This window comes from Corylus avellana, chromosome 1 (genome assembly GCF_965113065.1).
Source record: "Corylus avellana chromosome 1, dhCorAvel1.hap1.2, whole genome shotgun sequence".
Lineage (NCBI taxonomy): Eukaryota > Viridiplantae > Streptophyta > Magnoliopsida > Fagales > Betulaceae > Corylus > Corylus avellana.
This window is the reverse complement of record NC_142490.1, coordinates 34475279-34486626: the sequence shown is the minus strand read 5'-3', so window position 1 is coordinate 34486626 and position 11348 is coordinate 34475279. Positions and strand designations below refer to the sequence as shown.

The 11348-nt window shown below is 36.4% G+C and overlaps 1 protein-coding gene across 1 annotated transcript; it reads left to right on the top strand.

Annotated features, from left to right (window-relative positions):
* The first annotated feature begins 516 nt into the window (after positions 1 to 516).
* On the top strand, positions 517 to 8420 carry LOC132170318 (BTB/POZ domain and ankyrin repeat-containing protein NPR1). The gene is made up of 4 exons (XM_059581249.2): positions 517 to 2045; positions 3950 to 4703; positions 6614 to 6811; positions 7953 to 8420. The coding sequence occupies exons 1-4, from the start codon at positions 1494 to 1496 to the stop codon at positions 8210 to 8212; spliced, it is 1764 nt and encodes a 587-aa protein (XP_059437232.1). The 5' UTR covers positions 517 to 1493; the 3' UTR covers positions 8213 to 8420.
* Positions 8421 to 11348: the final 2928 nt, after the last annotated feature.

Genomic DNA, 11348 nt, shown 5'->3' with positions numbered 1-11348 from the left:
ATTCTTGTTGGAGCCAATATAGTCAACTAATCGAGGATATCCAAGTAAGGCTTAACAGTTTTCAATATTGTTCTGTTCAACACATTCATAGGGAGGTAAATGAAGCTACTCATCGTTTAGCGACGACGGTTCTTTCTCAATCTCTAGACCAAATATGGATAAAAGATGGTCCCAATTTTATTCATAGCATTCTAGTTGCGGAACAAGATTTTTAATCCTAATTTTCAATGCAAGATTGTTGTTTCACTTAAATAAAAAATAAAAAATAAAAACTTTATTCTCCCAAAAAGCAGCGAATATATTTCTCTTTTCCACGTTTATACTGCTTTTCATAATTTGTGATTATATGGCTTTTTCCAAGATGCCAAGACTTCCATGGCTCTCCACCAAAACGCTGACGCCATTGCAGACGTCAGCGGAACCCAGCTGGGAAAGCTGACGCCATTGCTGCCGTCATTGACACGACTTCATCTCCTTAACGAAAGTCGCACCAAGGTACCTTCCTAACCACCACATTAACCAACCGACCAATCCTTCTCTCTCTTCTCTCTCTCTGTGAAACTGTGTCTGAAAGCGAAAATTGAAGTTTCGTTTTTTGTTCTTTTTCACATTTTTGCCCTCATCTGTCTTTCGCCAAATCTTCCATCGAGTTAGGAAATTTCGTCCTTGCAATTCTGTGTGTAAAGAATGTTTTCGTTGTTGGGTGTTCTTTGTTTTGATAGAATTTTGCCTAGAATAACGTAATTTTAATCTGAAATTTTGGATTTGTTTTGGAGTATATGGTGGTCTTTGAAGTATTTGGGTGGATCTAGTGCAACTGTTGAAAGCTTGTGGTTGTGGAGATCTATTTGTAAATTTGATGGGATTTATCACGAAATAAAGCTTGAATCAGTGGTGTTTTCTGCTTTTTAGAAGAAATTTTTGCAAGATCTAGTTGACACTTTGGGTTTATTTGGATATTATGCTGATTAGGTGGTATTGGAAATTCAAGCAAGAGGGTGTTTTTGGCCTTTGCAATCTTTCTGGTTCTTAAAAAGATATACAGAAATCAAAGTATTGTGACTAGAAGTGCATGCCTGTGTGACTTTGAATTTAAAGCTTTTGATTCAGCTTGTCATTTGATAGCCTTCTAATAGTGGGATTTGTGTTTTGTGACTCAATTTTGTTTAATATTTATCCTTTTTAACTTGTTTCTAGGAAACCCGTTTGAAATTTTGTTAGTTTCCTTTATTTCTGTTTTGCTGGTGAGTTACATGTATATTTTCTATTTGCCAATAAATTGGATTTGGTTATTTCCTTCCTTGGTTCCTATATTTGAGTGGCTTGTATCGGTTTTTGGATTTTTTGTGGTACATTTTTAGACATAGGTCTTTGGTAGAGAGAAAAGGGCAGAGTGGATTTCATTTGTAACATGGCAAGTCACTGATTTACCTATAGGAAGTTCCTCTAGAACATCTGAAAGAATTTTCTTCTTCTTTTTCTAGAGTGTATTAATGGCCAGTTCAACTGAACCATCGTCATCTTTGAGCTTTACTTCATCTTCCCATTTATCGAATGGCTCATTTAGCCATGCTAAACCGACCTCCTCTGGTTTTGAACCGGGTCCTAGCCTTGAAGAAGTCCTTAGTTTAAGCAAGCTCAGTTCAAATTTGGAGCAGCTATTGGTTGATCCAAGTTGTGATTATAGCGATGCGCATATCGTTGTAGAGGGAATTCCAGTTGGTGTTAATCGATGTATTTTGGCTGCTAGAAGTAGGTTTTTCCATCAACTGTTTCAGCGAGAGAAGGGATCTGCTGAGAAGGAAGGAAAACCCAAGTATTTGATGAGTGATTTGTTGCCTTATGGCAAGGTTGGCTATGAGGCATTTCGCATTTTCTTGAGCTATTTGTATACGGCGAAGCTGAAGAATTCTCCAGTGGAGGTGTCAACTTGTGTTGACAATGTTTGTGTCCATGATTCATGTAGACCCGCAATTAATTTTGCGGTGGAATTGATGTACGCCTCTTCCGTTTTTCAGATACCAGAGCTGGTTTCACTTTTGCAGGTTAGTATTCTGTACATGCTGATTAAGAGTTTACCGAATTAAGCAGACTAAGCAACTGATCATGTGAAGAACTTTTGATGATTTTAGTCAATAGTAAGCATATGCTTTGCTCTTTGTTGACGTTTGTTGCTTGTATTTTATACTTGTGGTGGAGGTGGTGAACTTCCAGTTTGTTACCACTGTTGGTTTTTTTTTTTTTTTTTTTTCTTTTAAAAATTTTATTTCTACGTAACACACCCACCTAGTGTTTCTTGAACCCCCTGACTTGGCACACCAACTGGTTCTTGTAAGGAGAGGAGGTGCTGTTTGAGCTTGAGCTCATTGGCCTAAATGGGAATTTATTGGGATTTTTCGCTTGGAATTGTAAGTGGAGCCAAATGTGGATCCAAAAACCAGTTTATAAAGTAATATTGAAGAAAAAGTTACTTGATCTTTATGCTGTTAGTGGAAGAATCTAACCCAGCTGGAATCTGAAACTTAGAATCCTTATATGAGTCTTTATGCTAAGTGTCTACATTCAGAGGCGCTTGTTTATAAAGTCAGTGGACTCTTTTTTTTTTTTTTTTCCTTTTTTTTTTTTTTTTGTTTTGGTGGTGGACTATGAACCCATTTCATAAAGAAAATCATCCTTTTGAAACATTGATATACAACCTTGAACATTGGGATGCAAAGAAAAATATGAACAGCCAATATCAAGTTCATGACAGTCGTGTATGTATTATAGATTTATTGGCAAGTCATTTCGGCTTATGTTTCTGTTCATTTATAAATTAAAGAAACATCTCCCTCTCCGTGGGAATTGTTTAAATTAGTGGTTTAATAGTCCATTTGTTCGACCATGAAAGTTTTCAGTTATTATTTGTCGCTACTCATCATTACCTCACACTCTCTCTCCTCTTCATTGTTTGTCAAGGGGCAACCAAACCCCTCTCCCATATCAACTCTTTCCAACTGTTTCAACCCCTCTCTCTCTCTCTCTCTCTCTCTCTCTCTCCAAATTTTTTTTGATAAATAGAATAGGAGCAATGCAAACCCCAAAGCCATTTTAGTAAGCCAAACAATCCAAGGTTGCTCTAACCAAAACATGTATCGTCTCTTCTTTTTTCTTTTTTTTTTTAATTGAAATACATGCTCATTTCAATGCATAAATTCTGGCAATCCGAGAATTTCCTTCTTTTCTTTTCCCTGTTTGTACTTCTTTTAAAGCTAACCTATAAATTTATAACCCTATGCAGATATGAAATTTACGGTAAGATGATCTTATCACATTCTAACTTTCAATTAACAGTCTATTTTGGTTGAGTATAAGCTTACTCTAATCATTCCAATTTTCAAGGTAAGTGTCATGCTATGTTGCCCTTCCTGTTCGCATTCTGTGTACCTCAATGATCCTTGTTCTATTAAGTCTGCACTGTAAACTTGAAGCTTAGGTTTGCTATCTTGTCTGTAAGTAGTCTGTTGCAATGAACTTAATATATGTAGGTTCATGACAATCCTGATATACGGTGTGAACCACATGGGGGACATTAACAATACCTACCAGCACATTTACATCTTAGTGCACATTCTTTTATCAGATTCAGGTTTAGCCATCATAATAAGCTTAGAACAGAGAGAGAGAGAGTATCTTCTCACTCTTTCCTGAATTTATTTTCGAGGTTGGACTAGGCTTCTGCGATGTAATATCTAAAAATATAAAAATTAAAACTTCTTGGAGTTAAATGCACCATTATGATTGTTTTCACATTCTTTAGTTTTTATTATGAGACACCATTGCAGTTAGAGCATTGACTGAGGTGAAAACACATAGGTTTAGGCTATTGCTTTCCCATCTCTTACTTTGCATTAGGCTGTTATCAGACTACAGGAAGATAATTCTGAACAGATACTCTACACATTTGCAGCGACGTTTCCTTAACTTTGTTGCGAAGGCTGTTGTAGAAGATGTCATCCCAATCCTCGTGGTTGCTTTCCATTGTCAATTGAGTCAGGTTGTCACCCAATGTGTTAATAGGGTAGCACGATCAGATCTTGACAGCATCTCTCTTGAGAAAGAGCTACCTTATGAAATTGCAGAGAACATTAAATTGCTTCGTCTCAAGTCTCAGCCTGATGATGAACATGATATCGAAGCTGTGGAACCCTTGCGTGAAAAGAGAATCAGGAGAATACACAAGGCATTAGACTCTGATGATGTTGAACTAGTGAAACTTCTCCTGACCGAGTCTGATACAACCTTAGATGAAGCCAATGCTCTCCATTATTCTGTAGCATACTGCGATCCTAAGGTCGTGACCGAGGTGCTTGGTCTGGGTTTGGCCGATGTCAACCTTCGAAATAATCGGGGTTACACAGTACTCCAAATAGCTGCAAGGCGTAAGGAGCCATCAATAATAGTATCACTTCTGAACAAAGGAGCTTCTGCATTAGAATTGACATTGGATGGTCAGAGTTCGGTTAGTATTTGCCGGAGGTTGACAAGGCCAAAGGATTATCACGCAAAAACGGAGCAGGGCCAGGAAGCAAACAAGGACAGGTTATGCATTGATGTTCTAGAGAGAGAAATGCGAAGGAATCCAATGGGCGGAGATGCACTTATTTCTTCCCACACAGTTGCTGATGATCTGCACATGAAGTTGCTGTACCTGGAAAACCGAGGTATTATTCTGCAGATAGTAATCTTGGATTCTTCTTCCCATGGCACAAGCTCTTCTGAAATTATATTCAGCTTTGGCCCTAGGAGTCAGAATTTTGGTTTGAAATTTCCTGGAAATATAAGATCTGTTTGTTTTATATTGGCTGTAATGTATATTGGTTCCTGAAATTTTTACCCAGGTACAAATTTTGTCCCTCAAATTTAAAAATTTATAATTTCGTGCAAAAATAATTTAATGGCTACAATTTAGTCTGTCCTTCAATCAAAGTAGGAATTCTGTTATTAGAATGATGATCTGACAAACAGAGAGACTATGTGGCATACCATGTCACGTTTTTTAGTAACATGACATGAGAATGGATGACATGCCATGTCGCTTCAGTAATTAATAAAAGAATATATACTTTTTTCGCCTTTCATCGAAAAAGAAAGTTCTTCCTCTTTCTCTCTCTCCTGCTCACACTAAACCCCACCACCACAGATATGTGCAACTATCGCCATCCTTGATGATGGTGGCGGCCTCATCAAGGCTGGCCTTGGTGGCGAGTGGGAAACCTCCACTGTTCTCCCCATCTTGCCTGCCTTTTTCCTCAAAAAAATGGTTCAACCCCTCCCCCACCCTCTCTCCTCCGTTACCATCGATACCTTGTCAGACCCACTCAAGCTCACCATGCCATACTGTGCAGACTATGGCCATCTAATCAGCCTGGACCTCCCAATTCACTACAAGGATCTCCTACACTTTTTCTGCTGCTTAATCTCAAATTTTCCTCTAAACCCACTCCCACTCTCTCAAAAACCCATCCTCCAAATCCACTTGCACTCTGTCCCATGACAACATCAATTATAATGGCCTCACACATCTAGGCTGTGGCCCTTGTGGCCTTGCTGCTGTACCTACCTGTCATTGCCTGGTTTGACAAGCACCTAATTGCCGTTGCTTCCAATCAACTTGTCACCATACTGGTATTGAACCAACCTCATTGACAACTTGGTTTTCATTGTCTCAGAAGGATTATTTTTTTTAGACAATTGCATTGTTTGGAGAGTTTGAATATTCTTTTTGATGCTTTGATTGTTTGAGGGGAAACTGTAGGACATGGAACAAGGGACTTTCTTCTATTCTGAGATTTTTTTTTCTTCTAATTAAAACTAAAAAAAAAAAAGTGTTTCATATGGTCCATTCTCATGCCATATGAATAAAAAATTAACATGGCATGCCAAATTATCTCATCTTTTGCCACATCAACCATTCTAGTGATGGAATTCCCAATTCAATTGATAGGACTAAGTTGCCACCATTTAATTTTTTTAGGGAAAAAATTAGAACTTAATCCAGAGACAAATTTGAATTTCGGTTAAATTTCAGGGACCAAAAGAATATTTTAGCCTTTTGTGTTCAATCATGAATTTATATATTATTAGCTGTTACTCTATTTACTACATTTAGAGTTAAGATGAGTCTCTTTTGATATTTGAAGCAATTCCTAGAACAAGTGGTACTTTCTACCATAAACATTTAAGATATTTCATGACATTTCAACATAAGGTCGTGATACTTGTTACTTGTTCCAAAACACTTAGTGCTATGGCCTACTGCATATATCAGAAAGTTGTCTAATCCTGATTGAACCTTTTCTTGAATTGAATCCATGGATCACCATTGAAGTTTGTTGGTGTATGGTATGTCAAGGTGTAGCTGAAGGTTTACTGCAACTTTTGTGTGTTTTTTTGGGCTTTAGGATTTTATGTATAGGATACATGGCTGAGTTGAATGTAATAAAATATTGCTATAGTATTCTTTTTCCTTTGGCAAATTTACCACGATAGACCTCGTAAAAGTTGGCATAGTCTCATCAATACTAATACTTTCACATGCAAAGATGAATGCTAAGAGTGATGTATATTGCAGTGGCATTTGCACGATTGTTTTTCCCAACGGAAGCTAAGGTAGCCATCCACATTGCACATGCTGAGACAACATCCCAGTTTGCTGGTCTTTCTGCATCAAAACGTTTGATTGGGAATTTGAGGGAGGTTGATTTGAATGAGACTCCAGTTATGCAGAACAAGAGACTGTGCTCTCAGATGGAAGCCCTTATGAAAACAGGTAGTTGTAAGCTTTGAGCATCCTCTATATTCAGATGCCTTGTTTCCCTTTATTCTATTGTATTGCAGGATATTATGTAATCCACAATGAAGTCATTATCATCAAGTTCCTGCCACCCCCCGCCCTCTCTCTCCCCTCAAAACCAAGAAAAAAAGAAAACAATTCCTTGCTTGTATAGGGAAGGGAACTTTTCTCACTATTAGGTGCCTTGGTTCATCCCATGTCAGGCAGTCATCTATCATTTTTAAGATGGTAAAGACAATAAATTAATGTATACTGCATCTTTGGCAGTCGTTCGGGATATATTAGACAACAAGTAAAATAAGTCATATTATCTTACATAAAGCATGTCAGTTTTATTTCCTTGAAGGGTAAAAAGAAATGAGAAGCACAAAATAAGCAAAAAGCCAGGTTGAGTAAAAGATTGTAGATTTTCTCTCTTTCTCTGCTTAACTACAATATGTCTCTGATGGATTTGTAGTCACTCTTTGTGGGGTTTTTTTAATTTAATTTATCTTTTATTTGATGGGGATTGTTTTCTCCGGTTATGCGTTGCAAAGATAACCTTTGTTCTAGTATGGATGGGTATATAGATAATGTATGTGTATTACTCTGTCACCTGTTATTCCATCATCTCATGCTTATTACGTTTGTGCTTTTGGCTGCACTATGTTAATAATTTGATTAGTTTTTGAGCAAAAGTTTTTTTAGTATATTTGTTTATATAATTTCTCAGTTACTATATGCGTAAAATTGCCTTGTATTATACCCTGGTTGCTGAATTTGCAGGTTTTATTATGCAGACACATTTAGCAATTCCTCAAGTTGTTTTGAGCACTTACTTTCGCAATGGGGTTGGGCTACATGAATCCTTTGTTAATTTAACCTTGTTGGTTCCATGACTTCTTAAACTTAGGATGCAGAATATTCCCTGTTGGTTTCTTAATCAAAGGCAACTTAGACTTGGTTTATGTTTCAAAGCAGCAGAACCTGAGGAAATATAAAAGTTAAAAAGCTTCTGCAATGAGCAACTGCAGTTTCCGAGTTGTCAAAAGATGAATTAAATTGACATGGTTAACTGCTAAGTAAGAGTATTTTTACTAAATTACTCATTGAAACTTTTTGGTTGCCATGATGGCAGTGGAGATGGGTCGACGCTATTTTCCTCATTGCTCAGAAGTGCTGGACAAGTTCATGGAGGATGACCTCCCCGATTTGTTTTACCTTGAGAAGGGCACCCCAGTTGAGCAGAGAATCAAGAGGAGGCGCTTCATGGAGCTCAAAGAAGAAGTTCAGAAGGCATTTGATAAGGACAAGGCTGAATCAGGTCGCTCTGGATTGTCTTCCTCATCATCCTCGTCTTCTCCAAAAGATGGTGTAAATTATAAGGTTAGGAAGTAGTGAGGGCATGCAAATTTTGTCTAAGTAAGCCTGATAATGAATAGCAAATTCTTTTGAAAATTATACTTGCGTGAGCCTCATAAATGTTGGCTCATTCCGTCTATAAGCTAGCAAAATCGTTCTACGTTTGAAGTTTTGTAGAAAGTGGTGATCTTAACAGTTAGGAGTTTCTTGAATGGAAGAAAATTGCAGCCGTTCTTTTTATTTAGTTTCTGCTGCATCTGCTACCATGTGAAAATTACTTTGAATGAAAGCTAGGATCTTAGGAGAGAGAATGGTTATGTGATTGTACTTGTGAGGATTAGCTATCTTTTCCTTATGTGGGTTGTTTTTGCTGATGGGGAAGAACCTCATCTCGATCGTGGCGCTGAATTACAGCTTACTAGTAGGCTACGACCATGACAGGATGTTGCCCTAGATTACACGGTCGTTGGCGGTTAGGACAAGACTGAGAGTAGTTATTCTCTTTGTGTTACTCCCAATATTCTTTATGCAGTCCCTGCATTGGCACGTTAGTTTTTGCCACCCAAGCAGAGCCTGTGGTTTGAGTGTGATCATTTAGGTCCCAATCTTCTTAACTTGAGTTGGCCGAGTGTATATCAAAAACAAATCGGACAAGTTATTTGTTGTTATGGCATCTTTGGAGATTGGTAATAGCATTTTACAAGTCTTGTACTATATTTATTAGCAGCATAGATTCCCTGAACATTAAGGAAAATAATTAATATTTGGTTCCTTCTCTTTTGACCTCAAAAAAGTGTTTTAAGACTACTTTAAGAATAAAATGGTTTCTTGCTGGAGACAAAAACCACTTCTGTTTCGACAAAAGAAAGAAATGCCCCAACTTTGCTTTATTCCCCTTATCTTTTGACTTGTATCAAAAAAAATAAAACTAAAAAGCCTCAACTTTTTTTTATTTGGTTAGTTTCCTTGGCACGGTTGTTGTTGAGTTGTAAAGTCACGAATATGCTAGGCATTTTTCACATTTTACAAAAGAATAATTGGGCATCGTTCCTGTGTAATATGCTCTTTTTTTAAGTCATCATTATTTTTCTTCTTTCTTTTTTAACCCTTACGGTTATATACCAAATACCCCATGGGGTTTGGTAACTTTATTTTTACCTTTCTGGAGTTTCATTTTTATCACAGGACCTCCCTGGAGTTTTAATAAATGACCAAGTTAGTCCATCCGTTAGTTGACCGTTAGAACTAACACGTGGACCAATCAGATGTTGACATGTGACACCTATTTAATTTTTTTATTTTTTTAAATTAAAAAAAAAATGTATTTAAAAAAAAAAGAAAAAAAAAAAGAAAAGGAAAAAAATAGGGCGTGGCCCATGGCCAAAGGAAGCCACCCCCTATTTTTTTTCCTTTTTTTTTTCTTTTTTTTTTTAAATACATTTTTTTTTAATTTAAAAATAAAAAATAAAAAAAATTAAATAGGTGCCACGTGTCAACATCTGATTGGTCCACGTGTCAGTCCTAACGGTCAACTAACGGATGGACTAACTTGGTCCTTTATTAAAACCCCAGGGGGGGTCCTGCGATAAAAATGAAACCCCATGAGGGTAAAAATAAAGTTACCAAACCCCAAAGGGGGTATTTGGTATTTAACCCTAACCCTTATGTACCATAGCTAACCATATACAAATAGCCTCAACTTTTGCCCAACTTTTTTCTTTATGTGATCATTTTTTAAAAAAGCAAAATAATAAATAATAAAAAATTTTGAAGTAATAACATCATATGCGGGGTCCTTTTTTATTTGGTATTTTTTTTAAGAAAAAAAAATTGTCATTTTTCTGAAGAAAAAGACCATTTTTTTTTTATTAAAAAAAAAAACATATGATAGGAAGTTATTACTTCGGAATTTTTTTTTTTTTTTTTAAATACCACGTAAGAGAAAAATTGGGCCAAAGTTGAGGCTACAAGTTGTGTCTATATCATTCCTATTTTAAAAAGGGAAAAAAAAAATGCAAAATCAATCCCTATGGTTTACCTGATTTGCAATTAACTACCTGGTATCAAAATGAACACAAAGGTCCTTGAGGTATGCCAAAAAAAATAATTTAGTCCCTACAGTGAACAGTCACATTCCGTCTATTGGCTTAACAGGTTCTGATAGCATGAAATGTTAAAGCAAATAAAATTGTGATATTTGTCCTCTTTAGGTCAGGTTCACACTAACGGAATATGTTAAATTAGTGGGCAAAATTTGACTATAGAGATTAAATTGTTTTTTTGGCATACCTCAAAGATTTTTGAGTACATTTTGACACCACATGAAGCTAATTGTAAATTAGGTAAACCACAATGACTAATTTTACATTTTTCGCTTAAAAAAATAATAATAATAAAGTGAAAATTCAAAAATGCCTTATACTGGAATGGGGTCAAGAAGACATTGCAAGCATCATATCCAACTTCTGTGTTCATGCTCTCTAAAAGGACCCAAAATCGTTTACAAAGACTTGAAAGTTGGAAGAGATGGTCTAATGTAAAATTAGGAAGGAAGATCCAATGAAGTTGTTCGATTTGGCATCTAAAGCGAAAATAAAAAGCACTGAGAAGGCATCTTCCAAATATCCTAGTATGCACTTGGAAAAAAACAACTTTCTTGTTGAGACATGCAAAACTCGGATGAAATAACAAAAGCTTTTATCTTTTTTAACACAATATATCACATTAAGACCCGTAACAAGTCCTATCAAATAAATCATTTTAAAAAACTCAATTAATCATAAACTTAGAAGGAAGTCCAATTAGGGGTGTCAATTGGTGTTCGTGTGTCGAGGCATGTGTATAAGACCATATAGGCCAACCCTAATCTGACATATTTAATTAAACGAGTTAAACTCCTCAACCCTAACCCTCTAGCTTTGTATTGAATTCGTGTTGAAACATGGAAATAAGATTATATTGGTCAACCGTAACATAACCCATTCAATTAAACGGGTCAAACACCTCAACCCTAATCTTTTAGTTTCGTGTTGGGTTCATGTCGAGTTTGTGTGTGTCGTCTCAAAAATTGCTAGTTCTAAGTTTGACCAAGGATCTTATTTAAGTAACAAGAGACATATTAAGCTGCAATAAGCAACCAGGCTAAACAAGTTCTCATCAAGGAAGAAAAAGA

Excerpts from the sequence above, each read along its gene's own strand:
- LOC132170318 (XM_059581249.2), top strand. The coding sequence starts at position 1,494 with ATGGCCAGTTCAACTGAACCATCGTCATCTTTGAGCTTTACTTCATCT. Across the intron at positions 4,704-6,613 it reads GCTGTACCTGGAAAACCGAG|TGGCATTTGCACGATTGTTT; the intron begins GTATTATTCTGC and ends TGTATATTGCAG. Across the intron at positions 6,812-7,952 it reads GGAAGCCCTTATGAAAACAG|TGGAGATGGGTCGACGCTAT; the intron begins GTAGTTGTAAGC and ends CCATGATGGCAG.